This window comes from Phaethon aethereus (assembly GCF_964289735.1).
Source record: "Phaethon aethereus genome assembly, chromosome: 16".
NCBI lineage: Eukaryota > Metazoa > Chordata > Aves > Phaethontiformes > Phaethontidae > Phaethon > Phaethon aethereus.
In genome coordinates, this window is record NC_138592.1 from 7484126 (window position 1) to 7511536 (window position 27411).

Sequence of the window (27411 nt, forward strand, 5' to 3'; positions counted from 1 at the left end):
GGTCGGTTTTGCAGCTCGCATGGTCAGTTTAAAGCCTGTGCTCGCCGTAAGGTTTTGTCCATTATAACGTTTTATTTGCTGGCTCTGTCTAATAAAAGCTAAGCACTTGCTTTTTAAAATTCAGCGTTAATTCTGCAGACTTGGTCCCATTCTGTGTCAGTAAACATAGTGGTGTTCTTCATTCTCAGCCTATGGAAGTGCTTAAAATGCTAAAGTTAAGGATATGAAAGGAAGGGGAAGAAAGTCTGTCAGCAGTGACTTCTGAGCAAAGAAACGGTATTGACATAACATTGCACTAACCATTACTCTTCTCTGTACAGTTTTTCCTATAAGTCAAGGAAAAACTGTTGATCTAATCTAGCAAATTTCAGGAAAAATATCATTATTTTGAGTGTGTTCTTACAGAAAAGGGACTTTGTGTAGCTATAGTATTGCCTTTCTAACATAGCCTGATGAAGTGAAGGGAAAGGAAGGACAAATCTTCTGTAGTGTGACTGTTTTGTTAAATACTTGAAATGAAAATGCCTGTGCAGTAGTAATATGAAATGCAATCTCACAGCAGTGCTGTAAATTGTATATTGATTTTAGTTTCAGAGCAGTTAGTAGTCTCATTCAGAGTGAACAGCTTTGATCTACTTGCAGACCTAGTCTAGAATTTGCGAGGTTTTGTTTCTATTCCTAATACTGCCTCTGGATTGTGGAAAAATTTTTGAAAGAATGGCACTTCTGTGTTTCTTTAAAAACAAAAATATCATGCACTTTTCATCCAAATACTGCAGTTTCAGAGCCTTGCTCCTTCAGTTTGCTGTGAATATGGCATGAGTCAAACCCTTCTGGTCAGCCCACCACGGTAGTGTCTCCTCTGGTGGTGGGATCTGCTTTGCCTGGTGTCTGAGCAGGCTTTCCCTGAAACAGTTTGAACTGTTTTGACACAAGAAACATGCTGCAGAGCTCATGCCGGTGATATTTTCCAGGTCTTTCATTCCTTCCATGATAATTAGAGATAAAAGGAGCCTGATAGGTTCATGAGCTACTTTTTGTCTGGTTGGTTTTCTTAGTGATGAGCTTATATTCCTATTTTTATACCAAAGACAGTTTTCCTGTGTTTCATTTTTTTCTGTAACATAAAGCAGAAGTCCAGCATCTATTACAATTATTTTCCAATGGATATTGTTTCTGCTTTCTTTAGCTGGGGAAGGGTTTGCTTTTTCCTTCCTTCCCAAGTCTCCTACTATAATTAGAAGTTAGTGCTTCAGTTCTCTTTCATACAGTACTACAAGAGGCTGAGGAAACTATAACTGATAGTGGCCCTGACTGAATAGATGAATAGGTGGTTGAGTAGCTAGTTATGTACCTTTTCTTTGGATGGCAATATGTTGAAATAGGTGCTTATGAAATATTGCAGAAGAATATTACTGGCAAAGGATTCTTGCCAGTCTGAGTTCTTTTCTCATATGAATGGGAACAGAATCCAGGGAAAGAAATCTTCTCTATTAGAGAGAGAAGTGAAAGAAAAATTTCACTTCACACAAAGAGAAAATCTATTTACCTGTACAGAACAGGTTGTACTGAGGCACTCTGGCCTCTCTGCATGCTTGCATATGCCCAAAACACAATTAAAAAAAAAAGTCAGGTTAAAAACATTAGAAGTAGAGAAGTTAGGAGCCAGCTCCCCGGCAGCTGGTAAAAGGCTGGCTGCCGTTGTGAATCCTGCCGCTACAGCCCTCGCTTCATCGCCTGTTGCCTCCTCTGCTGGCAAGTATCTCAGTGAAGTCACTCGAGATTCACACTGACGTGCCGGCACGCGCCGGCGCTGCTCATCTCTCGGGCTTATGGAAGCTCCCACCTGTAGTCAGGACCAACCCCAAACTGTGAAACACGGGTCCAGCGGGGACTCTCGGTCACCGAGTTAAGGCCGCGGGGAAGGGGCTGTGGCAGTCGGACGTTGGGGCTCTGCTCCCCTGAATTTGCCCGGGGCGTGACCAGGTCCCCGGGCACTGCCGCAGGGGGACGGTACCCAGTGGATGCGGGCATGTTATGCGTGCGGTGCCCACTGATGCTTGTGTGCTGTCATGCAAAATCCTGGGATGGATGGTGTGGAAAGCTGGAGTAATTTTGCTGTAAAAAAACTAAAGGGCAGTTTTGACATCTGTGATCTAAAAATGTTCTGCTTTCCTTATCTTAAACAGGAATTTTAAAAATGAAACGGAACACTGAAGATCTGTACTGTGGAAGATGGGCATTTTAGTCAGGCTTTGTTGGTACCTGGGTTTTTTTCTCTTAAAGTAAAACGTTAAAGGCATAATATTGACTAGACTATTACAATTACATTGGAAATAATTTGAATTTTACACTGAAACTGACAATTTTAAAATTCTAATTTAGCAAGTCAGTTTGAGATTGTCAGTTTTTCAGTTATAATTAAGTAGGTCTAAATTCATCCTTAAAATCTGTGGCAGTGATTGACACAGAGAAATCAGATATATATATATATATTCTAGTTAAAGGAGGGAAGAGAAGCTCAAGCTGACAGGGAGCTGTAAGGTTTACCTCTCAACAAGCCTCCTCATGTTTACTGGGGTTTCACACCACATAATCTGTGATTCAGTCTTCCATCTACAAAACAGATACAAGAAATATATTTTTTCTCTTGTTTCTTTTGTCTTCTGTAAAGCAGGAGCCTTCTCCTCCTGTCTGTATATACAGCATTAAGGATTTTCACCTCAGCTGTATTTTCAAAGTGCCATTGTGATATAAAATCATGAAATATACTTTTAAGATGGAAGATTTTTTTCACATCTGACGTGTGATGGGCATGTGTGTACACAAGGGGGAATTATTTGAGAATTTTGAAGTGGGGGAAACGTGATTAAGAGCTGTATTTTTTCTGGGTAAAATGAGTCAGAATCATAAGGATAAGAAGCCTGGCTCAGATGTGATTTATAAGCCTGCAAATCAGGCTTAAAGTAACCTACAGACAATAGAGAAGTACAAGTAGAAACTGTGCTATGGAGAGTAGGCAGCAAGGCAAGGACCAGCGTTGGAAAAATGAATGAAATAAATTGTGACCGCAAAGCCCGGTGGGGAGTTTGGCAAGCCAGGAAATCAAATCAGTCCTTGCAGTTTCCATTCTTTTCCTGTTTAGCTTTGACAGAGGAAAGTGTAATATATTAACATATAGCTTCGTCTCGAGCTTTATTTTATTTTTTTGCATATCACTTCTTTAATTTTCATTGGAAAGTAAAATACCCTCAGCATGACCACTGGGCTGTTATCTGACTTTGGCAGCTGAGAGGGGGCTGTGGAGAACGTAAAATTTGCACTGACTCCAGTGAGGACTGACAGGAAAGAAAATCAGACGGGCAGGTCTGGTGGATGAGTGGCAGCTCATATTTAGCACAGGAAGACAACAGGGTCACTAAACAAGCTACGCTCTGGGTGGTCCTCCCCGAGGCTCCGCGTCTCAGAATCAGTTTATTAAAGAGCGAGGTCACCATGATTGATTGTACAACTGGTGTAACTTCTTTGTTGTGCTGGATATTTACTGGTTTATGCTTCTGTTTGTAGTGGATGTGAAGGCAAGTGTTACACGGGATAATGCGGCTGTTTCTTCCCTGAAGACAAGGGAGCAGAGCCCCGTTCCCGATGCGGGCGGGCAGAGCCTCGGGAGCGCTGCCAGGAAAGCTCTGCCATCTGCTAAACGCCGCTCTGTCTTCGCGTTTTCATGGTCCGTACCAGGGCGTACCGAAGATCCAGCTACAGATTCATCAGCTGGATCGGCAAAGCCTGGTGTCAGCTCCGAGGCGCCTGGAGTGAACAAAGCACCAAGTGACGGCGCGGAGGTTCCCGCAGCGGCTGCGCGGGAGGGAAACGCGCATAAAAACCGGACCCAGGCCCCGTCGGCAGCACCGCTTCACGGCACCGATCTCGTGGCACCAGTGACACCTGAGGGAGAGGATGCAGCTGCCTCAAGGCCAAAACAAGTGACCTTCTTTGACAGGATCTTCAAACTGGAGAAGGGGAAGGAAAGCAGTAAAACGCAAATTGATGCCCCGGAGGAAAGGCAGACTTCAGACCTTCCTGACGGGCGCATCACAGCGAAAGAGGCGGCTGGATTACAGAGCACATCAAACGGTGTCCCATGGGGGAAGGCAAGTGCTTGAGTAGGAATATCTATTTCACTCTTAATGACACCTCTTAGGAATATTAATAGCACAGGACAACTTGATGTCATGATGGCTGTGTGAATGAATCTGTGTCGCTCTTCAAATTATTGCGGGTAACCCCCCGCAGGGGTGGCTGACTAGAGGTTTGGGAGGAGAACCTATGGCGGAGTGGAAATAGCTCTGATGTCTGCCTCATGGCTGAACGCTGGCGTCTGACCTTGAGTGTAAATTCATTTGTATTTCTCTGAAAGGCAAGATAGCCGTCTTGATGCTCCAATTGCCAGGATGATGAACAGCAGCCAGCTACAAATGAAAGCAAAAATACCTGAAAGTAAAATTGTTTCTTATGCTTTAGGAGCGTGGAGTTTAACACCGGATGGCTTTAAAGAAGTTCTTCAGCATGTTTCATGCCATTCTTAAAATAGTCACTCCTCTTGAGAAATGGCTGCTTGTTGCATACCCTATGTACCAGAATAAGGAATTTTGTGCAGTACCAGTTTTTGCACTCTTAGCTATTGTGATCTTTTTGTCAAGAAAACGTGGTCCCTAAGAATTAATTTTACAGTGTAAGAATATGATATAAGAAATTAAGTAACTTATCTGAGAGAACACTAACCAAAGAAAGGAGCTGAAAATGGATATGAGTTTAGATTTTACACTTCCTGCAAAGTTTGATACTGGCTAATATTAATATTACAGGATTAATTTTCAGGTAATTAACTACTGAAAAAGTCCATCCCCTGGATGGGGGTAAATGGCATTACTCTTATTAGTTCCACTGAAGAGGTGCCAGTATATGTTAGTTGGTGATCTAGCTCAAATCCGGTCCAATATAAGGAGCAGGAGGGAGGAACTAGCTGCATGGCCCCCATATCAGAATCTATGTGTAAATGCCATTTTAATAGTAACTTCTTTTATTGGCCTAGGTCAGGCTTACAAATAAGACTACTGTATGATCGCTATTGCTTTGAATAGCGTTGGACATAGTTCACAAGGTGCTCACTGCTTGCACTGATGACGCTGCAGGTTGTCCCCAAAAGTCTCTTCAATTTCTACTCTTCTACCTTGTCTCCTCTATCTTATGCCTCCTCAAATTTGAAGATCACATTTCTTGTATAAACTTATAAATTGTAATATTTTTCTGCAGACTCATTTGTGAGACTAAACGGTTGCATTTTTGACCATTGCCCTTCAAAACTGGCACCCAACACTAGTATTTCAGACAGGTTATATATGCGCATTTAAAGAATCCATAGTATCAACCTAGAAGAATATAAAGTAATCCACTACATAAACAGAATAGGGTGAATAATTCGGAATGAATAATCTATTCAGTGCATACTGGCACTTATGTTTGTAGCTTATAAGACTGAAGATTTTCAACACTGTAAATTCCTGCAGGTATTTTTGACTAACATACATGATAAGTTTTGCCCATGGCTCACAAGAATTTACTTTTACGGTCAAATGCAAAATTTGTAATTTCCTATTTTGCTGTGACTGCAAACTACAGACTGCAAAAGGTCACAATTTGTGCTGTTGAAGTAGTACAGTGTGAAACTACAATCTGAAGTAGTTTTAACCAGAAGTCAGAGTTAAACGTTCGCCAGTAGCAAATAGTCATGTTGGGAAAGCTCAAGTAAGCAAGTGTTTGTAATGAGCAAACATCAGGGGACAGGGCAAGATAATCTAAATGTTATTCTGCCAGTTCAAACAGATACCAGAAGCACTGTTCATTCAGATCACATTTTTTTTATATCAGTAACTCCCAGCTTTCTGACTAATTTTGAATTCTGTTCCAGTCTTCAGCTTATACCTATCCACACCCTGGCCTGCACTGATGGAAATAATCTGGAAATCCCAGGCACTCATCAGTTGTAGGTTATGTTTGGTACGTGTGTGTTTGCAGGATCCAAGCCCACACAACAGCTTTTTGGCCCCTGGGGGCCTGCTTGAGGACAGGTCTCCTGTTTAACAGAAGTGCCTGTACATCTTTTACACATGTGCTTAAAGCTGTGCCACTGAAAATCTTTGAGGACTCGCAAAATTGGGGTTCAAGTTGCTCAGTGTAAATGAGTGGCAGAACGATATCACAGGGGAGAGTGAAATTTTAAACTTATCCTTGAATGTCTGGACTATAACTCTTTCATTCTTCAGATGTGAAAAGGAGTATATGTTGAGGGCAGAGAAGAGTTAAGGACCTTTTCTGGGAAAAATATATCAACTAAACACTTCTGAGAGGTTGCCAAACTTTAATTCCTTTTCTAAAACGAAGGCTGTGGCTCTGCCTTGCAGCACAGTTGCCTTCTGTTCCCTCTGAAGTTGCTAGTTCTCATGTAGGATGGGAGAATGACCAAGTCCAAATTGCTGTTACTGTAGTAACTGCAAACTGCTACCAAACAATCATACTAAAAATCCAAATCTTGCTGCCAAAAGTTTCTTTTTTCTTTTTCTGGTGGCTTATGACTTCTAGTATCTGTAAAAGCAAAGCAAACTTTCCCTGAATTGAGTGCCAACACAAAACAAACAGCATTGCTGGTAAGTAAGAGAGAGGCTCCACAGTTGTAGCTTAAGAGCTGCACAAACATTCTGTGTTTGGTGAACCACTCTTTATTTTTGTGGTCTACAAAACTACATTCAGAACACAGCATAATTAAAACAAGGACAGAATTCATGAATTCATGAAGCATTTACTATGTAAGCCAAAGAAAAGATAAATTATATGCCTGAAATGTTTCACTGAGCCATGATTCATGCAAACAAAAGTGCTGGCAGGAATACATTCTTTTGATATGTTTGTCTGACTGAACTGAAACTACAGTGTAAGTGTTTAAGGTGTTTATTACCCCCAAATTTGGCTCCTTAGAGAAATGAATTGAACACTTACACAGTATCTGCTAACTTCTATTACTGACTTTCTCCTGTTCATTCCAGAGTTTCCCTTCATTATTTGCCTCCGGGGCTTTGTGCAGCATAATATGCAGTAAGGTGCTACAGACGTTTTTGTGGCTATTTGACTGTGGCTCTGCAAATGTGATATTGCAGGACTCCACATTATCTCTCCCCGATTTATACGCTGATGGCCTGAGTCCGTGCCCTCTCCCACAGCATTGTTCCCACGAAAGCACAAGAAGGATCACAGCATCTATCAAAGCCCAGATGAGAGTTGTACCTCGGCAGCTCATGGCAGCCTTGGCTTGGGAGTCCTGGCGTAGGGTCCTCACGCCGTAGCGGGTCCTTACGGGGCCCACTTGTGCTCTGCAAGTCAGAGTTCAGGGGTGGCTTTGGATGGTGGTGTGCCTCGAGCTCCGCGTGGTGTGCGAAGGCTTTCACATCTGCTGGGCGAAGCGTGGCTTTAGCAGGGAGATATCGGAACAGGTCGTACTGGTACCCATCACCTCCGCCATTGTCCCAGGTGGTATCTGCTGTGGCCGATAGCTGTGCGCACTCGGAGCTTAGAACGACCGCTTCCTCCGAAACAGAGCGCAGCCCACCGCCAGAGCTTGGGTTTGTGCGTGTAAAAATAACGTTTGCTTATTTTTGTTTGATAACACCAAGTAGTGAAGGGTTTGATAGCATCAAGTACTTCAGCGATGAAGCTAGCTTTGTTTAGCAACGTATCTTCTGCCTCTCGCTTCTTTGGTCTCCAGCCTTTGTTGCCCCTTTAACGTCTGAAATAGAGCCAGCATTTTTGTCGTGACCAGAGCTCTCTAGATGGCATCGCTGAAAGCAGGGCTGCCGAAGCCAGTGCGGCCGTGTGTATTCTGCACGGACACGCTGTTCTCGGAGCTGCTCTGGCCTGTCGCTGGCAGCTGGACGAGGCGCTGTGTTAGACCCTTCCAAGAAACTTCTAAATGGCCTGTTGACGCACTCCGAACTACTGCGCTGTGTTTCTTCCTGGGTAAACTCGGAAAAAGGCGGGTGGAGAATTAGAAGTTTGTTCTCACAAGTAAAGCCTTGCATAATTTAACTCCTTAAATGCTGTGTGGAGACCATCCACTCCATGCTCTTTCCTGATGCCAGATGAACCCTCTGAAGTTTTAACTCATTTATTCATCTTTAGTCTAATCCTTCCTTTAGTGACTTACAGAAACATACGTCCTCTGCAAATCCTATAGAAATATTGTTTTTAAACCTCCTGGTACAGGGAAAGGTTCTCAAGTACAATTTAAATTTTTCCTAGTAAAAGTGGTGCTGTCTATGTCAGGAAAAAACTTGGTGTCACTTAGACCTCCAGGCAGTGTTTGAGAAGCAGTGATTCAAAGATGCTTTTTAATGGAGATGCCTAGACAGATTTATCTGTGTTATTTCTTGTCCCTTTTTTTCCTCTGGAGTAATCTGGGGGCATCTAGTATCCTAACTGCTGCTCCCCTAGTCATGATTTCTGAAGTGACCAGATATGTACTGCTGGCTAAATAGTTGGGGATGACCACTTCTGCTGAAGAAAAACGGCACTGCTATGATTGTCCATTCAACAATGTCTCAAATCCTCTACCAAAGTCGAGGCCACCACCATGCTAGGCACAATATATTTTAATTGACAGATCCAGCCCTGCACTTACAATGTAGCTAGACAAAAGGGAGGAGGATTATTGTAACACTCAGGTACTACTGGCCAGATGTAATAATTTAATCTTTAAATATTAAAAAGGGAAATGCTGACTAGGACTTGAGGACTTGTCTCAAGCTGCTCTCTCCTGCAATAAAGTTTGTGTTGGCTTTACCTGTGCATCTCAAGGCAAATCTCAAGGTAAAAGTGGCCAGAATGGCAGGTAAATTCAGTGTAAAAGGGTGCCAAGCTCTCCAAAACTGATCTAAGAGGAGTGTTTTAAAAAACAGTCTCTTGGTTAGCAGAAACTGAGTAACTTAAGAATATTATGTACTTGTGAGTGTTTGAGCACTGGAAAACTATTTTTAGGCTCTGGGAACTGTAATTCCAGGAAAAGAGGAGGCAGCTCCATCTGGCTCAGAAGAATTACTTTGGGTTCTTGCTTTTTTCCTTCTTTTAATCTGTACTGTGTTTGTGTTTGCTAGATACTCTGTATTCTGCAATTCTAGAAATAATTTGTATCGGAAGCAATATTTGTATGGTACAGTCAGACACTGAGCCATCAAAGGCCAAAATCCCAGCATTTGTTCCTATTTACAAGTTCAGCTTTGAAAAGAGAAAAGCGGTGGTGTTTGGGATGCTGTGTGCAACTTTACTTGGGTTTGTTATACTTGGTAGCTGAGAACAATGTTCCTGCAACCAACAGCAAATGCTGAATATATTAAAGTGGGGAGAGAGATGTACAAATGCTCAATTGTTCTAAATACGTAGGCTGGAGAAGTATGGTTGGAATTAGGGTTGTGACTCTCAGAGCAACATAATGCAAGTCACAAATGTTACTTTTGCATTCCACTGGAAATTAAGCAAGCTAGGACTGAGGAAACTGCCCCCCCTTTTTTTTTTAGGACATAGATGACTGCAACCAAAAAGACCTACAGCAGGACTCGGCAGGTGTCAACGGTCTTGCTGCTGAGCAACCTGAAAAGGCAGAGGTAAAACAAGACAGCCCCCAACCAGCTGCTGCAGTAGATAACTCCGTCATGAGTTTCCTTAAAACACTGGTAAGCTTTTGCCTTTCCTTTTCCTCTGTAGGCTATGCTTTAAATTGCTTATAAAAATCCCATGTGGACACGTTGAGCTAAATGTAACACGTTCGCTGTCATGGGCACTGAGAAGTAATGAATCTGAACAGATGCCTTAGAATGGCTTGAGCAATAGAGATGTCTAGGTACAGTGCAGTTATGATCAAATGATGATGAACTACTCTAGAAACTTTGTCTGTCCAGATACTTGTAGACCTGGAGATATTTAGCTGTCTTAAGGATTTTCTGTGTGATGAAACTACTTTGTAATATCTCTAAAAGATTTTTCTGTTTTCATGGATTAATTCAATAATTAATACAATCTGTTTTCATTGATTAATTGGATGTATGAGCCTGAATAATATATCTTGGGGCCAGATATTTTTCACTTTAGCTATTGACTTCAAGTTGTTCTCAAGAAACATTTATATTATAAATTTTCCCACATAGGGGGAGAAAGCAATATTTGTACTTCTTTCACCTTTGCTAGGAAAACCTGCTAGTTTCAAACATGATCTTTCACATCTTTTGAAAGACTCAGCTGGGTGTGACTTTGTTTTTCTCAAATACATTTAAGGTCTCCCCAAGCAAATCTGAAGCCAAAAGTGATTCAGAAGACAAGGTAGGCACATTCCTCATTCTGTCATTGGTCAATAGATGGTTTTGGCCCAGGTATTTCCTCTTCATTGTGTTGCTTTTTCCCCAGTGGATGTTATCATTTGAAGTAATTTAAAATATTTTTCCCCTGAATAAATTTTGAAAGGAAGATGAGCATGAACAGCACAGTTGTTCATATCATAAGTTACAATCAGGATCTGAACTGTAGCATTTTCTGCAAGGTCAATGATGACCTGGGAATGCTTTTGGTTGTTACTCTGATTTGTCCTTGATCTAAAACTCCAGGTCCCTGCAGTGAAATCCTCCTGCATCCACAGAAAACTCCATTTGTCCACAGAGCTGTGCAAAGCTTCTGGGTTTTCATTTCCAGCTGTGCCTATGCAGGTCTCCCGTATCTCCACACCTGGTAGAGCTGCCACATCCTGGTGGGGAGGACACGCGAGGTCCCTCTGCCTGTGGCAGCTCTGGCTGGGGGGGCAGGAGCCTGCTCCCACCTTCCTGTCCTGCAGAGCATCCGCACCTACTGCTGGCCCCCTTGGGGTGCAAGGGGATGGGCGAGGATCAGCCTCCCCCAGAAATCGCCCCTGTACGGCCCCGTCGGGGCTGATGGGCTGCTCCGGTGCAGCAGCTGAAACCTCGGCAAGACGATGGAGCCGCTCTGAGCAGGACTGGGGCTTGCAGGGAGAGCTGACCCTCCCCGGCTGCTCAGGGTTCTTCCCTTTTCATGCAGAAAAGGGTTTTTTTTAAGCAGGGTGAATTTGAACACTCAAGGTGTTCTAATAGGATGCATCCGGCTGACTGCAAGTGTGTGTGATGCTCCCGCTAGGAACTGAAATCTGTACTGGCTGGACAGGTACAGAACCAGTTGGAGGAACCCTCCTCCATGTAACAGGCAGGTGTGGCCTCTTGCTTTTCCTCTTTACAAACCATTTGTTTGGATTTCACTGGCAAGAGGAAACTTGTTTTTAACATCCATGAGCAGTGATGGTCCTTTATATGTGAATTCAGAACAGCTCATTATTATGGTTTTCATTTCCTATGGGAGATACTGAAAACATCAGATTGATCCAAAGAATTTAATAAATTTAACAAAAAAGCCCCAAAAATGTGGAAAAAGCTAAACTGTAGAAATTAAGTTGAACACATAATCTTCTAAAATGGAAAAATGTAGGTGTTTAAAGACTTCTCCTTTCCCCGTTTTTCCTGTTCTGTTAGTGCCAAAACTTACAATAGTTTCAACAGAAGCAGAAGTGAGACCATTTGTATTAATCTGCCTTCTATCTTCCAGTATTTCAGTCGCTTACAGGCATATCACTGACTGTATAACTGGGAACTTCCAGATTAAATGTCCTTACACATTGTTATGACTATAATAACTAAAGTTTTTCTTGCAATGCCTGTGATAAAATTTAATTAACATATAAAGAATAAAACCCTAAAAAAGGAAATGGTCTTTCCATGCAACTATTAGGTAGCAAAATCACTATAGGCTTCAACATTTGTGTTCTATTTTTTTATCCTTTTTGTCCCGTTCTATTCTTTATAAAGCCTGGTACGAAAATGGTGAAGTTAATCTTTCCAGAAAGCTTGGTGAGTACACGGGGGTTACACATCACTCCCCAGTTATAGCTCAATAATTCTGGAAATCATCAACCAGGGCTAAGGTCTTCCAAGATATCCAGAAAAGGTAGTTACCAAATTGCACGGTTTCTGTGAGACTTGTAGCTCTTTCAACAACCCCTGAAAAACCCAGTTGAGTCCCGTTTGGCTACCTGACTTTATCAAGTGCACCCACGTGCTTCCAGAACAGGTGACTGTTGGTGTGGGTGTGCTGTAATTTGGAAACAAATATGCTGTTTGGGTTTGGTTTGCTATCACACCTGTGAGGGTAAACCAATCCAGATGACTAGCAGGATATGCAAACTCATTATATAGGGGTTAAATGGGAGTTGTTTTTTTACAAAGAATTCCTTTGCCTTCACTATCTTCCTGATACAAAGAATGATTTCTTTGTATTTTCATTATATTAAAGGAAAAATATGTTAAAGATTAATTTATCAACTGTCACACAGAAAAGCTGCAGATTTTTCAGCCAATGGGTATAAAATAATAAAGTGTTTTTCCTCTGGGAAATAACTTCTGTCTTAGTGGCAAAGATGTGTTCTGAAGTGAGGCTTTCCCCTTCGTGCAGTCTGAGCCTCTCCTGGGTGCCGTGGGGCTTTCACGTGGTTTGGCTGGCACAGGGACCGTCATGCCTTTGAGTCCTGGTTGCACGTTCATTTTGGCTGCTCATGCACCCCCTTTTGCTGGGAGGAGCTGGACTTTATCACACAAGAGCTGGTACGTTGCCAGTGTCCCTCAGCAGTGCTCTCCCGTGGCTGAGGACAGACAAACTTTCGCATAATTCTGAGAAACAGCCACAGCCCACTTCAGCTTTGCACAGCACGGCAGCGTACTCCTGCTGCTGAAACGCGGAGGTATGCGGCGGTGCTGAAGCTGGACGCGGTGTTTTTGTAGCAATATGCTGTCATTTGTGGTGTCTCGGGCTTTAAGCAGCTGCCTAAAGACATGTATGCTTTCAGCAGCCTGGGCGCAGCTGTAGTGATTGTCACTTTAGAAACACAAGAGTTTAATGGGAGTTGACTCGTACTTCCTTGGACTAGTGGGTCCTTTGCAAGTTTGGATGGCATTCAGATCAGATCTGCCCTGGACCATCTGTTTGACCCTTCTGTAGCAGATCTTGACTTGTTCTGGCATCACTGTACACTTGGGAATACTGGGAATTGTACAGAGTACAGGGGAAAATGGCCAATTTTGATGTGACTGGCCACAGCCTCTTCATAGTACAAAGCACTTTGTAGGAAGCATGTAACTGCAGTGAATGAAACAATCTGGAGACCAAGATCTTGACTTAACGTGCTCATATGTGTTATGTTCTATTCTCTGGACCTTTCCTCCTATGCTATTAGTTGTGGTCAACCACAGTGCTTGATACTTCACATTGGAAATATTGTAGGCTGATTGCTTCTTTGGAGTTTGGGTCTCTTCATGCTTCCACAGTTCCTGGAAATTTTTGTCAACTTGTTTTTAAGCTTTTTACTAAGATGGAAGCTTTTATTTTTGCCCTGTTCAAGTGTAAAAGTAAACAGAGCAAAGCTTGTAAAAGGAAAACTAATTACCCAGAGGGTAAACACTTGAGTAACTTTTCATTGAAATAACTTTTAAAATTTGTATTTCTTCACTATATATTGGCCTGATTCTTAATTAAATCAGGAACTAAATTGCCTAAGGGAGATCAGAATGAAGTCAGGATACTAGCAAGTAGTAAGTAAAAGGAACACTACATCCTTTTTTGTACTAGGTAATCAAAGGCATATTACTGCTTTAAAACCTGATACTGGAGACTGAAGAATGCTACCCCATATTATTTGAGATTAGTCATATATTATGGGCATATGTACAGTGCAGTTACCATAGAACTGACTCTTGTGTGAACTTGCTTGTGTGTTGAAGCTCAGCCAAGCAACCTTGGAAACTTGTTTTTGTGTCCCTCCTCCTCTTTTATTATTGAAAATATTAAAATGGTGAAGAAGGAAGAGAAAAACCCCTATTGTTCATAACATGAAAACTTAAGCTTTTTTCTCCACTGATGAATCCAGAGGGTTGTGTTGAAGATGGGGGCAGGGGGGGAGCACACAGCAGCAGTGACTTGAAGAGTAAAGTGTTGAGGAGGTACTTGAATTATGATTTCAAAAAATTCTCTTTCCAATGCTATGAAAAGTTAAATGGAACATTTTAGCAAATGTTACTCAAGTTTTTCCAAGACTTGTCAACTAGTCATGTATTTGAACAGGCCCATGCAGGGTAATTTAGTCTGTGCTGAGCTGCAGGTAGTCTGCCACCACTTTTTAAAAATAGCCTGATGCTGCTTTTTTCCATATAGACCTGTATCAGTGTTTCTATATTTTATAGCCCTTTGTAGTGGATTTTTCAATGTGCTGCCTAGTTTTGTAGAGATCCAGTCTGTAACGTCAGTGAGCAATGATTCCCCAAACAGTATCTCCCTCCTGCAGATATTTAGAATGGTATTAAAAGGAAGCAGCGCTTTGATTTGAAGCTTTTAGTATCAGTCTATCATTACTATTTTTCTGATACTTTAATTTCTAACTAATTTCATTAATGTTATTGCAAACTTGAAATATTTTATGTAGCATATCATGATTATTCATACTGTCCTTTTCCTAACTAATGCATTACGCAAAACATTTTAAAGTCACTATAATATTGCAATAAAAAGGATGAAGGTATTTGCACAGATTTATGCATCTGCCTACTTTAAACTTATAAATCCCTAATGTAGTTAGTTACTCAAGAGTTTACATACAGAAGTCTCAGTCTTTGTGGGTTTTGGGTCTCAATTTAATGAAGAATTTGGGGGGACAAGTTGTGGTTTAATTTTGAGCCAGCTGGATTGCCCTAGCTTTTATATTTATTTCACTACTTGTGTAAAAGAAAGTCTAAGGAGACCTGAGTAATTGGAAGAAAACATAATTTGTCCAGGGCAAAAAGGAAATGTTTGTTTTTAATACTACGTGTATGAGTGTTTAAACAATTTTCATGAACCAAAAAAACTTTGCAGTAAGTACTCACCTTCAAATGCTGTTGTACAAAAGGGATCAAAAGCAGAAAAAGGCTATGGTGCGCAACCTGCCCCGAAGACACCGGCAGAATCCCAAACTAAAGGAGCCAAGAAAAAGAAGGCAGAAAGTCCCAAGCTAGGACACAGTACATTTAGCAAGCTCTTTAGGCATAAGGTCTGTATGAAACTCCAGCAAGAGCAGAATCCTGAGCAGTAACAGATGGCTCCTGTCACAGAGCAAAGTTATTTAATTGGTAACTGAGAACAGCATCTGGCCAGCTGTGCAATGCTCCAGAAACTACTGCTGTGAGCATTTCTGTGCCACGTGCTATGAAAACAATCTTCATCTGCAATGTTTCTCATTATACCATCTGTGAATTCAGGATTCTGGAACAATTCCTCTAACCTTTCCTGCTACATCTTCCCAGTTACACTTACTAACGCTGACTAAACTGCCCTGGCCGCTTAAAAATATAAAGAGGTACTGACAAACAATGAATTGTGCAGATAGGGGCAGTGCCTGCAATTGTAGGGCAGGTTTAAGAGCTCAGTCCAACTACAGTGAAGGCTTTATGATCCACATTGCCTTACTGTGCACTGCCATGTGGCTAAAACTGGTGATTTGGTGAACTGAGGCATCCGATATGGCACAGAGAAGCTGGAATGTGGAATTTCCTTCAGAAATAATTACTTTTCCTCTCAAAACAAGAAAACTTAATTATTGACTGAATTCTAAGTGTAGTTCAGATGGAAAAAGTTTGGCTTTTTCAAGGATACTTTATAGTTGTTCAAAACGCCCACTTTTTGTGCAAGCGGTGGTTTTGGAGAACGCTAGCTTTTATCTTCAATAAAAATCACTGAAAGCTTTTCATCTGCTCTGGTCTCAAGGTCCATATTTGGGCACTTCTGCATTCTCTGGAGAAGATAATCTGCCATGATGTTCTGTGGCAGGGAGGCAATAATTGTAGCTTTTTAGCCCAAAGAATGCAGAAGCAGAGACCCTTCTACTGGGGGAGGAAAGTTATTAATATTTAATGCTCACTCAAAACACCCACATGGAATTTTTGGTGAGTAGGGGGCTTTATAATCAAGGGTACAAGGCAGAGGGAGTTCTTCAAGATATTTGCAAAACAAAAATGTTCTTTCCACTGTCTCATTTTTTCAGATAAATGTCATCTGCATATTACTGAAGGAATAACAATCTTCCCAATGGTTAAGCATACAGTTCCTGCCAACAGCTTAAAGTTAAGATCGCATCTTGTATATATGACATTGATAGTGAATAGTTTTGATATTTAATACAATTAAAGTATTAATTAATTGTTCACAATGAATTAGAGCTTCCTGGTAAAAAAACATACCTGTCCAGCATTTTTTAAGGTGCTAAGTATCTTTTACAATAGTTCAAAATCTCACAGTGAGTTGTTGGGAGAGATGATTGGTTTTCATTATGCTATTTGATAGAATTTTAAAGACACTTTGTTCTGGAATGAAAGCAGTTGTCTTGAAGGAATGTAGCAGCACTAAATTTTCACAGTAATAAAATCTGTCTTATAAAATGCCATTACTTTTTAAATAGTTTTTTTCTTCTAAGTTTATTTTCACAGCTTGCTTTCCACATTGAAAATACAGACACAATAAGTGGGTATCATTTATGACATATTAAGAATAAAGGAGTGGGATTAAAATGGTGCCAACAGTTTGCTTGTAAGGCTGATTGAAAGTGGAAATTCAAATCATAGCAGTGATGTGACAGGCAAGCCCTGAAGTTATCACCTCCAGTAAAAGAAAAAGTAGTTCTGCTTATCTCTTCATTTGAAATGCCTTAGCATTCATGCCTAGTGTCAACTAGATGTATATGTAATTCCTTTATTTGAAATTATCATTTTAACATATGTAGTCATACTTAAAATTAAGCACTTCACTCTCTCCTCTGAAAGTTCTGTCTCTGCAAGTCTTCCAAAATGCTCTTCTCAGTACCTTAAGAAGATTTACTATTAGATTAACGAACATTGTTTTTCGGTGTCTTGTGTTTACAGAAATACTAACTTTAAAGCAGCTTGTGAATGTTGTTTTCGAACTGCAATGTGCATCATAATACGAGTCCGTAACATAATCTGATATGATGGGGTTTGGCCATTTGACCTCAACGACTGAGTTTGGATGGCATTTGACAGCTGGCTCCCTGCCAGTTCTTTTATTCCCATCCATGTGTCTCTGCCTTGCATTGCATGCCGGTTCGGCAGTATAACCGCACTTCTTCATGAAACTTTGACTTGGAAGGGTTAATCGCTTATTTTCAGCATTAGTACCGAAGCCAGCTTGCAGCATTACACTACTTTTTTCCCTTGCCCTGGATCTTGTGCATTAGAGCTAACGACAAAAAGAAGTTCTTGGCTCCTACAACATACTTCTCACCTATTCTTTCAAGAAATCCACACAGTGTGTGGCAGGCTGCCTAAACCCAGGGGTGCTGGGCTCCTGTTTGAGTTTGTGGCTTGCTGCTCCTCTTTTTTGTACAGCTCAGATAATCGGCTTCAGCACAAGCTATGCTGGATGTTAGGATCAATAGATACTGAGAGATATATACATATATGTATATATCACTGGTCAAAAAGGAGTTTAACAAATTGTGATCGCTCCTTGCTTCATGTCAAAAGTGTGGATGGATGGACGAAACCAACCCCCAGCATCTGCAGAGCTTCCCTTTGCGGGGCTACAACTCCTGTTCCCCAGCCACAGGGCCATGGCTGTTCTATGCCCTCCATTTCCAGGCGGCCATCTGCTGCTGTCAGGATCCCGGAATGCAGATCCTCCCGCTTCCAAGGGGACGTTGGCACATCCCTGATGGGTATGCCATTTCCCCCGTGGAAAAGACCCAGCTCTGGCTTGTACGTGTGCACTGAAAGTTGCCTACGCAGGCCCAGCTCGGAAATGACCTCTGCTAATACCTTAGAACCCTCTGTAACTTACCCTCACCTGAAGAAACTGGGAATGCATATGCAAATAACACTTTTTTTTCTAAAGAACAAGTTGAGCACCGCAAGCGCAGCAGCGTGAGCACAAGGTGGCTCCCGAGGCTGCGGCAGGTAGCGGGATGCGAGTCCTGTCGGCAGCCTCGCCTCTGCCAGAGCTCGGTTTCCATGGCTGCAGGAGCCAGGACTTTCACAAACATTCACCAAAAATAAAATAATTTGCGACACAGACAATTCCTGAACTGTGTAACTGTGAGCGCTGACGCTGCTGGAGACAGACTTGTCTTTGTGTTTTGTTTTCCCTTCAGGCTGCAAAAGAGACCCAACAGACGACTACTACCAAAGTGAGTAGGATGATTCAAGTTGTCTGTGTGAATAATGCAGTCAAAGGGTAATTATTCTTGCTGTCACTTTTGGTCTTAAAGCCACTATTTTAGTTTCTTAATCACTTACTCATCCCTGTTGTGAAGGGTGGGCTGCCGTGTAGCTTGCTTCCTTTGTTCGAGCCATTACTTCACTTGACGGGCCAGGGCAAGGCAGCTCACGAGCACCTTGTTGCCTCGTGCGCCCCGTGCACCGGTGGCCCACCGCAGGCCTGCCTCTTGTACCGGGTGAGGCCTGAACGTGCTGCTGGCGCCTCGTCCTTCACACCTGCGATAGCTCACGTGTCCCTGTTTCTTCCTAGAGTGCTGAACGGCAGACTGTTACCTCTGTAAAACCAGACAAAAATGTCCCTTCCTCTCAAGAGCCGCAGACAACTAAACAGAACACAAAAGCCCCCGAGCCCGCAGCCCAGCAGCAGGCAGCGGCCCCCGAAGCCCCCAGAGAGGTGACGAAGGAGAAGGCGGTGTCCGCTCCGATGCCGCTGAGCAAGCTCTTCTGGAAGAAGGTATGTCTGCGTTGCGGAGCTCATCCGCCCCACAGCTCCATCTTCGCGCAGCATCCGGTGCTACGGCCGAGCACGGCGTCACACGCTGAACGCGTGAGGGCCGTAAACGATATATGCGGTTACAAATGCCGACGTGAGCTTTGGGCAGTCACATACACACGTGGCTAATAATGGCAGTCAGACTCCTGCAGAAGAATCTTATAAAACTGTAGTCTTTTAAGCTTGTTTATACTATTTTTGAATGATATTATGGAAGAAGGAATATTGCTCTGTCAATTCAACACACACTTGTTAAAAATCCTACAGAGATTATAGTATTCTCTACCAAATCATGTCATTAATAGAGATATAGCTATAAAAACACGTTTCACTTTTGAGAACTGTTTGATTTAGTTCTGAATGTCTGAAAACCTGCAATCTGGTGGGTTTATTCTTACTCAACAGAAAAATTTCATACCAGAGTGGATCGGCCTTTAAGTTGGGGGATTGAGGTTGATTGCTTAGGAAGACATATTTTTCCTCAGGTTAAATAACAATTTTAAGTAAAATTAGAACTAACTTTGAAAACATGGATCATGTTTCCGTGATCCTCAGTGGTTTATAAGCTGAAGGCTTATTTGTTTCTCATCTCGTTTAAGAGAAGAGCTGTATTAAACTTTACTGAACCACTGTATGTTGAATAACTGCTTCTCTGGGCTTCTGTTCAAGTTCAAATCCCAGAAATGAAATGCTTCCAAACACACAGATGTTGACTGAGCAGCTAGCCCTGCAGCTTCTTTAGTTATATTCTCCCTACGGGGCAGTGATACTGAAGATACAGTTTGGATATGTTACTTACATTAAAAAAAAACAAAGGTGTTTAGATATTTACAGAGTAAACATGCTTGAAAACAATCTAAGCTTGAAACTTTTGTTACTTGGGACTTAATTTCCTGTGGAACTGGGTGAATCAAGTACTTAAAAAGAGAGGAAAGCTGTGAAGAAGGGTAGGGAGGTTTCTTATATAGTTACTATTGCTATGGAAACCTCCTCTGCGTAGTCTAGCTTATTAGAAAACAGAGGTGGGAAGCAGGATGTATGCTGAACATCAGGATGAAATAAGAAAAAAAGAGGCCTTCTAGCAGATGGTTGTATGCTAATTCAGTATAAAACAGAGCAATAAATCTGGTCTGAAGTTCAGTATTTTCATAATGAAGTAACAAGGCCTTTTGTGTATTTGAGAAAGAAAGAAAAGGCATGTAAGAAGGGAAAGTTCTCATGCAGAAAAATAGTGAAAAATCACTCCTGGTGAGGAGTGATTGGTAGCAATGGTTGGTTTAAAAAAAAAAAAAAAACAACCTGACTCCGATAAGGTTTTGGTAAGATTTCAAAACCTTATTTTGAAAGATTAACCCAAACCAGTGTAGCTATAGATATTTTACTGCTCTGTATAATGTAGGCTCTGCTCACGGTGAACACCAGCTCCCCATATCTCGTAGCTAAGTTAAACTAGGTCTAGGTAACTACCCTGTGTCTTTTTAACCTTACAACAATCTTCACATGAAGTTCTGGGATCTCAAACATCTCAAGGGTATAAACCTTGTACCAAAATTCTGTCTTTCACTTCTGTTTGTTCATGACATTGGGTTTAATTTATCCTACTTCATCACTTAAAATAGCTACTTACATCAGTGAATGGAAAGTGTAGAGAGCTCTCTACAACTCTGAGCAGGTTTTGGTGGCTACCAAAAATATTAAGGGTTAGTTAAATCATTTCCCCAAATGCACTGAACTACAATAGTATGTGAAATCTGACTTTTAACTTTCTAAAATGAGGTTATTTCTGCTTAGTTAGAACTCCTTGGGTCTGTCATCGTCCCAAGACCGAATGTTTTTGCAAGTTTTCTGAAGTAAATTTCTGCGGTAGATAACTGAATTTGGTCCTAAGGATTTAAAAAAAAAATCTGCCTGCTTGAGCAGTGAATCTTTACCTATAAAGGGGTGATGTTGCGTTACTGGATTTCCTTGACAGAGAATAATATTATATTTCCTTTGATGAAAGACCTTGGTGACCCAGGCAGCGTGAAGCTAAAAAAAAGAAAATTAGGATGGATGCATAAAAAAAAGTCCTTAGACTACAGGTTAGCCTCAAACTCAGCTTGGTTTGGGATTCTGCCTTTTTCAGTGATTTTATCTCTCTTTCTGGCACTCTTCATGTACTGCCCTTTTGCTAGGATAGAGAATCAAAGCTAGCGACTGTTCCAAATAGGTGTAAAATTCAGTCGTGTAGCTTTTTCTGTCGAACTAACAAATAGCAACCACAACACTGAATAGAACCAGGATTCAGATCTAACTTCTCTCTTTCCGTGCAGTCTCTCTTCTATCTTCTGATGAGCTTTCACTTCAAAGTAAAGCTAATGAAGTGCCTGTCATCACATTGCAGTTAATGCTGCTGCTCTGACTCCAGACAAATAAACATGTAAAAGAAAAAGAAATAAAATTTTTATTCAACTCCTTAGATGGAAACCACTTTGACTGTATTTTCCCCATTTCCTGATCATCTGCATGAGAATTTTCATAACTGTTACTCAAGTGTTTGTCATACCAGCATTTTTTTCAAATACTAGGGAGTATTAATAGAAAATTACAGATAGTAATTTCACATATTTGTGTTGGAAACCTGGTTTTCAAGACCTTGTAGATATCTGATCGGGGTAGAGAAACATGACAGTTCGTTTGTATCTGATCAAAGCATGCTAGTAAATGATGGATGAAAGTGATTGAGGGAGTATTATTTAGACTGCTCTGTGAATTATCTGTAAAAGTGGATATATTTTTTAAAAGCTAGAATTTTAAGCTGTTGCAATTCTGTTGCCATACAAACACAGAAAAACCTTTCTACTGAGGGGCATTTATGCACTGACAATGCAAACAGCAAACCAGTTAGCTATTAAGGGAAGCAGAATAACACCTTATATTGCTGAGCCTGCAACCATACCCTGCCATAGGAAAGCAAAGATAAAGATTTGGGTGGAGTGTGAGATAAATCCTGGCCAGTTTTGGCATTTATCAAGTTCCCGTATATTCCAGGCTGGGAGCAGTTTACCTGGAATTTACCAGGAGGGCAGGAGATTCTGGCCATTTTTTGCTGGGTAAATGGATGAAGAAACTTCAACGAGAATGCCCCTTCTTGAGGGATTGAGGAGGACAATAAGCAATGGGCTTTTGGGGGCCATTTCACAGCCTGACTGCTGGCATAGCTGACAGCAGGAAGGGGGTTAACCTCAACCTGCTTAACCAGGCTTAACCTCCTCAAGCCAGCGAATAAGACCACTGGGACTCGTGAGTCAGAACCACGCTCCTGGGCTGTTCACAGACCATGATGGCTTAACCACGAGCTGATGGGTTAGTACTAACTGGTTAGCAGTTTGAGCTGTTAGAGCTCGGGATGTGCTGAGTGGCACCTTCAGGCAGCAGCTGTAGGTCACCGGGGGCTTCAGCGTGGAGGTCCGCGAGCATGTTGATGGCTGAAGCTGAGCTACCTCACCTGCAGCAACCTCATCGCCTTCGCACGGGCAAAGGAGGGCAGGAAGGTGGGTTAATGTCTCTAACCCTCTCTGCTTCCTGCCTGTGAGTCTGTGAGCGGCAGGAACAGAACCCAAGCACGGCTGCTCTTTTAAGTGGAAATGTCCTGAGCAAAAGGTCATCTCTCATATATATTGTTAAGCTAAAAGAAAATCTGATTCATAAAGAAGGCATGACCCAGGAAAAAGAAGAACGGTTCCTTGAGCCTGATGAAACGCAGTGGAGAGTGCCCGTTCAGACTCTAGCACAAGATCAAAGCAGGGTACAATGTTTACCTCGATTTTGCGGAAAGATGCAGCAAGCAAAAGGAAAACTCCTATCAAAGTTATCCAGGTCACAAAATAAGTTACACTCTAAGGAGACAGTTTGTATGGTCAGGAACCTGGATAAGAAAATAGTATCATAATAGTTCCCCAAAACAAGAACCAGAAGAAGATGCAAAGAGTAGACGCAAACTTTCCACCGTGACTGTTTTAAATAAGCTTATTACTGGGGGAAAACTAGAGACACCATCATGTAAGAGAAGGAAGAATGCTTCCCAAACATAGTGAAACAAAGAGCCTAGTAAAACGTAAAATACTCTCTGTGGTGCATAACAATAGCTGCTGACTTAGGCTGAACTTATTACAATTTGTGTCTAAGGAAACTGGAAGCAGATTTTGGACCCACGAATCCAGCAACCTCAGTTGATGCAATTTACAGGTATAGGGTGATTAATTACATTTATGAGCATGCTTATGCATTAAAGACCCAGGAAGCTGATAGAGCTGGGCTGTTTGCAAATTATTATTATCTACAAACTGCAGTTTCATCCTAAAACTAGCCACAAGTCTTGATACCATTTTTGTCTTTCTTCCAGATGAAGTAAAAAAGCAACTTAGCCCATTGCTCTAGAGAACTGTTTAGGTTAATGTAACATCATTCAAAGTTTATGGATATTTTTTTATCTTTGTCAAACTCCTCCTATTACACTTTCAGTTCCTGCCAGAAACACCTCGGTAATTCTCTTGAATGCACAAAAGGAAACTTTTCTTCCAGTTTCTTAGGGGAAACAGGAACAAAAATTAAAAACTCTGTTCTTAAAAGTATGTCAGAAAACCTTCTTAGCTGAAAGGGGTTTTCCCTTTGACTGAAAGGCCATGCACAGGCGTTCTCTGCATCTCTGAAGTACACAATATACCATGGTCGTGTGTCATCCGTCTCCAAGAATCTGCCACCTTGATCAGTTTTATCTGAGAGGATTTTGTGATGTCTCTAGAGTTTCCTTTTCTCTCAGCATATCTGAATACCCTGATCTGATTGCATGGCAGTTGTGGAACCTGCAGCCTTGGAGATACTAAAAGCTCAGCTTTGGGCGGGAGGTTGCACTAGGCCTCCAGAGATACATTTGAGATCACAAAATCATAAGAGAATATCTTCAGCATCAGTTAATTCAGTCTTAGAGAGGGAGGTGGATATACAGGAATGATTCCTGGAGTTAATTATAATAAATATATCATAAAATTTTTAATAGCAAACCTAAAATCTCAAACAAAACAACATGTAACTTCTGCAACAACCTTGTTACGCCTAATAGTACCAAATTAAAGTAACTGCATAGGTACATTGGGTATTGAAATTTAAAAAAAAAAAGTAAAAATAAGGTATTCTAAAACAGGATTTAAACTTTTTTAAAGCCTCCCAAGGAAGCCATCAAGAAACGTACAAAAAGTCACTGATTACTTTAAATCAATCTCTCTGAATAGTTGACTATGACTTAGCTCTTTTCTTTATTTAAATAGACAGTGCTTTTCAGAGTTTGGCATCTCACCCCAGGATGCATTTGTTATCAGTAGTGACACTAAGGCCATTGCATAGACATAGCTTGAGAGACAAAACTCATTAGGGTTGCAGCTGTAACAGCATAGCAGTAATATGATCCCAAACTGTAATCTTTGAATGATGAGCTCCCAGAAGCTAGGCTGCTGCTTTATTGAGCCACTGTGTCAACTCATGCAATGAATCATTTCCTTCAAGCAAATAGATGGTGAATTGATTATATGTATGTGTGAATAGGCAGAAATATAGATTAAAATTATTATAGATTGATTATCTCCAAAATGTTCATAAATATAAATTAAATCTACAATTCCATGGGGAAGGAGGCTGTGCTGCAGTCATCTCAGGCAGCAGGGGATGAGGAATATTTATTCCCTCATCATTATTCTCCCTCCTAACCTACCCCCAAAATGCTTGTTTCTGCCACAAAAGAGGAGTAAAGAGCAAAGCAAAATCTCTCATGTTCCTGTAGAAGTTCATGGTGAGTCCCCATCTTGCATGTAGGGTCCCCCCAACTCAAAAGGAATGACAGGTAGTTTTCTCTCTACTGAGAGAAAAATGCATAAATATATTGAATAGCTTCTGTATTGAGAACTACATAAATTAGGGGTTTTTTTTTTTTGGCTCAGAAAGGAGTTGGTGGAAAGGAAGATGACAGTGGCATACAGAATGACTACTGTAACATAACATAAAAAGTGAACAGGAAAAATAAGTTGTTGCTCAAACTAAAAGCAGTAGAGTATCAAATGAAATTATATAGTGACAAACAAAGTAAGTACTTAAAAAAAAAAAAACAACAAACATTCTTTAGCTGTAGGATTCTTTGCCACAGGATGCTGCTGGATGTCAGGAACTTATATCAATTCAGAAGTTATTTAGCTAAATTTCTGTAGGAAAAAAAAAACATCAAGGGCTATTAAACTAAAGATACTACATAGGAATCACTGAGCTGAAGGCAATTAGGAAAGTATATGAGGGCAGTAGTACTTTAAGCTGCTGCTGGAGGAGGCATCCTTTCTTGCCACTCTGAGTCAGGATCTGGGGCTGCAGAGAATCTTTGGTGTTATCTTTTAAATTGTTCTCATGTTCATGTGGCTAAAATTTGGACAAAATAACTAAGAGTCTGCATTACATGTGAGTTCCTGTAAGTACATGTAAAAATTGTGAAATATAAATAATTGAGACTTAGTTACATCAGTTCTTTCCTATAGCATACATTTCAGCTGTAACTATGCTGTGTTTTTAAGCAGCAGCAGCACGTGCTGAAATGCCAACACCTAGGGTAACTGCTTCTATTTGATTCCATACTGGAGGCTGAGTGCGCAACTTATCCTGCTCTTACGAGGTTCTGTGCCTTTCTGCAATAAGCTGCAAAATGATAAAGGGCTTGCTTCAGGTCAAATTACCTGGCTCTTAGCATAAGAGCTTCTTTTTATGGCCAAAAGGAATATACTTCTTTATGAAATTACAATGGGATGGGAATTAATTAGTAGTTCTTGAGGGCACAGAAGAATGTTATTTACCATATTTACCAGGGCAGAAGAGTCAGCTAAGAAATGCATGCTCAGCCTCCTGCCCAGCTTGTGCCTCCACCTCCCACAGCAGAAATGTGCCTCCAGTTTGCACACTCTGCACTGCACAGGTCGTCTTGTTCATTAAACACACCGAGCATTCCCAGGATAGCCTTGAGAAGGCTGTGGAATGAGGCATGCAGGAGATTAATCAATAAATCTTCTGGGGTTCCATATTTCAGAGGAATTTACAAACTGCATGCCTGTGGTTAAAGTACTGTTATAATAGAAGGAACTTCCCAGTAGTTCACAAAAGCACAGTGGGACCCAAACTCCTTCTACAAAGGCGACGTTGCTGAGCACCCAGCAGCTTTGCCTGAACACAAATGAGGGTCATCACTATCAAAGAGGGTGACTGTGACCCGTGGGATTAAGTGAAGTAATAGATGAGCTACTTAACTACCTTGTACATCAAGAAGTCATTTTATATCTTTGCAACTGGGAAGAGGAGCAAGGGCCGTGAATGCGACCAGCCTGGGAATGCTGTGGCTGGGACCTTGTACCTTCTGTATTTCACACTCTAAGGGTGCTAAACGGAGTTTTAATGATTAATAAATTGCATGGTGTGTTTTAATTACTTCATCCTACTCTTTCTTTCGTGTGCAAGCTCCTGGGTGTGATCTTTCTCTCTTTTACTGGTTTTATCTGAGTGTCATCTACTCATGGCACGTGCTATTGTAAGTGCAAGTGATTTTAAGTTATCTTTTAAAATCATAATCAAAGATAAATTATTGTGTTTGGGAGCTCGTAGTGCAATTGAAGAAAGGCTTTTTCTTCAGTTTAAACAAGTGCTTAAAACCCTCCCAGCTTGTGTACTTTTTTGAATTGGGATGAATCAACTCCTGAGGAAACCTGTACAGTGACGCTGACGTTGCTTTCATGTCACGTTTGCTCCTCATGTACTAAATTCCTGTATTGCGGAAGCACTTGGGTTGTAACCTCTTAAAAAAACAAACACCTCACTGATTAGGCCTTCATGCTTTTTTCCACTTTCTTAACGTTTGCCCAAAATAACCGCAGAACACGTCGGAAGAGGCAGAGGTGGGGAGCAGTGAAAAAGCAGATGCGTCTCTAGAAGCTGCGGCTCCTGCCAAGGACGAAAGCGGCAGCCCAGAAGCTGCAGAAGCGAAACCGAGGAGAGAAGAAAGTAAAACCCCCAAGGCAAACCTGAGGAAGTTTTTTAAACTGGTAAGCGAGACCCGCGAGTGCCAGCTGGGCGCTGCGTTCGCTGCGAGGCCGCGGGAGGTGATTCTTGGGAAAAAAAATCTTTTGCGGGCGGTAAGACTGCGGGACCGAACCCGCGGCCCAGGCCAGCGGCGTGGCCGTGGGGGGAGCGGGCCGCGCCGCCCCACGCGCGTTCCGCGTTCTGCAGCCCCCTCTCGCGGCTGGCCCGGGAACTGCCCCGGGGCTGCCTGGGCCCTCGGCGGCGCCTGCCCCCCCGCGGCGGCACCGGGCGGCCCGGGGGCCTCGGCCCAGCGCTCGGCGTCGCCCCCTGCCGCCTCGGGGCCCGCGGCGTGGCGTTGCGGTTCCGACGGGCGCA

At 41.8% G+C, this 27411-nt stretch overlaps 1 protein-coding gene across 1 annotated transcript in view; it reads left to right on the forward strand.

Annotated features, from left to right (window-relative positions):
- The window catches only part of BCAS1 (brain enriched myelin associated protein 1), a gene marked incomplete at both ends in the record, with an annotated part of 53623 nt that overhangs the window by 10614 nt on the left and 15598 nt on the right, over positions 1-27411 (forward strand). The window contains 7 exon segments of the mRNA XM_082007397.1: positions 3568-4151; positions 9621-9776; positions 10375-10419; positions 15089-15229; positions 18338-18373; positions 18715-18918; positions 26892-27059. Coding sequence (XP_081863523.1) covers positions 3568-4151; positions 9621-9776; positions 10375-10419; positions 15089-15229; positions 18338-18373; positions 18715-18918; positions 26892-27059 — 1334 coding nt within the window.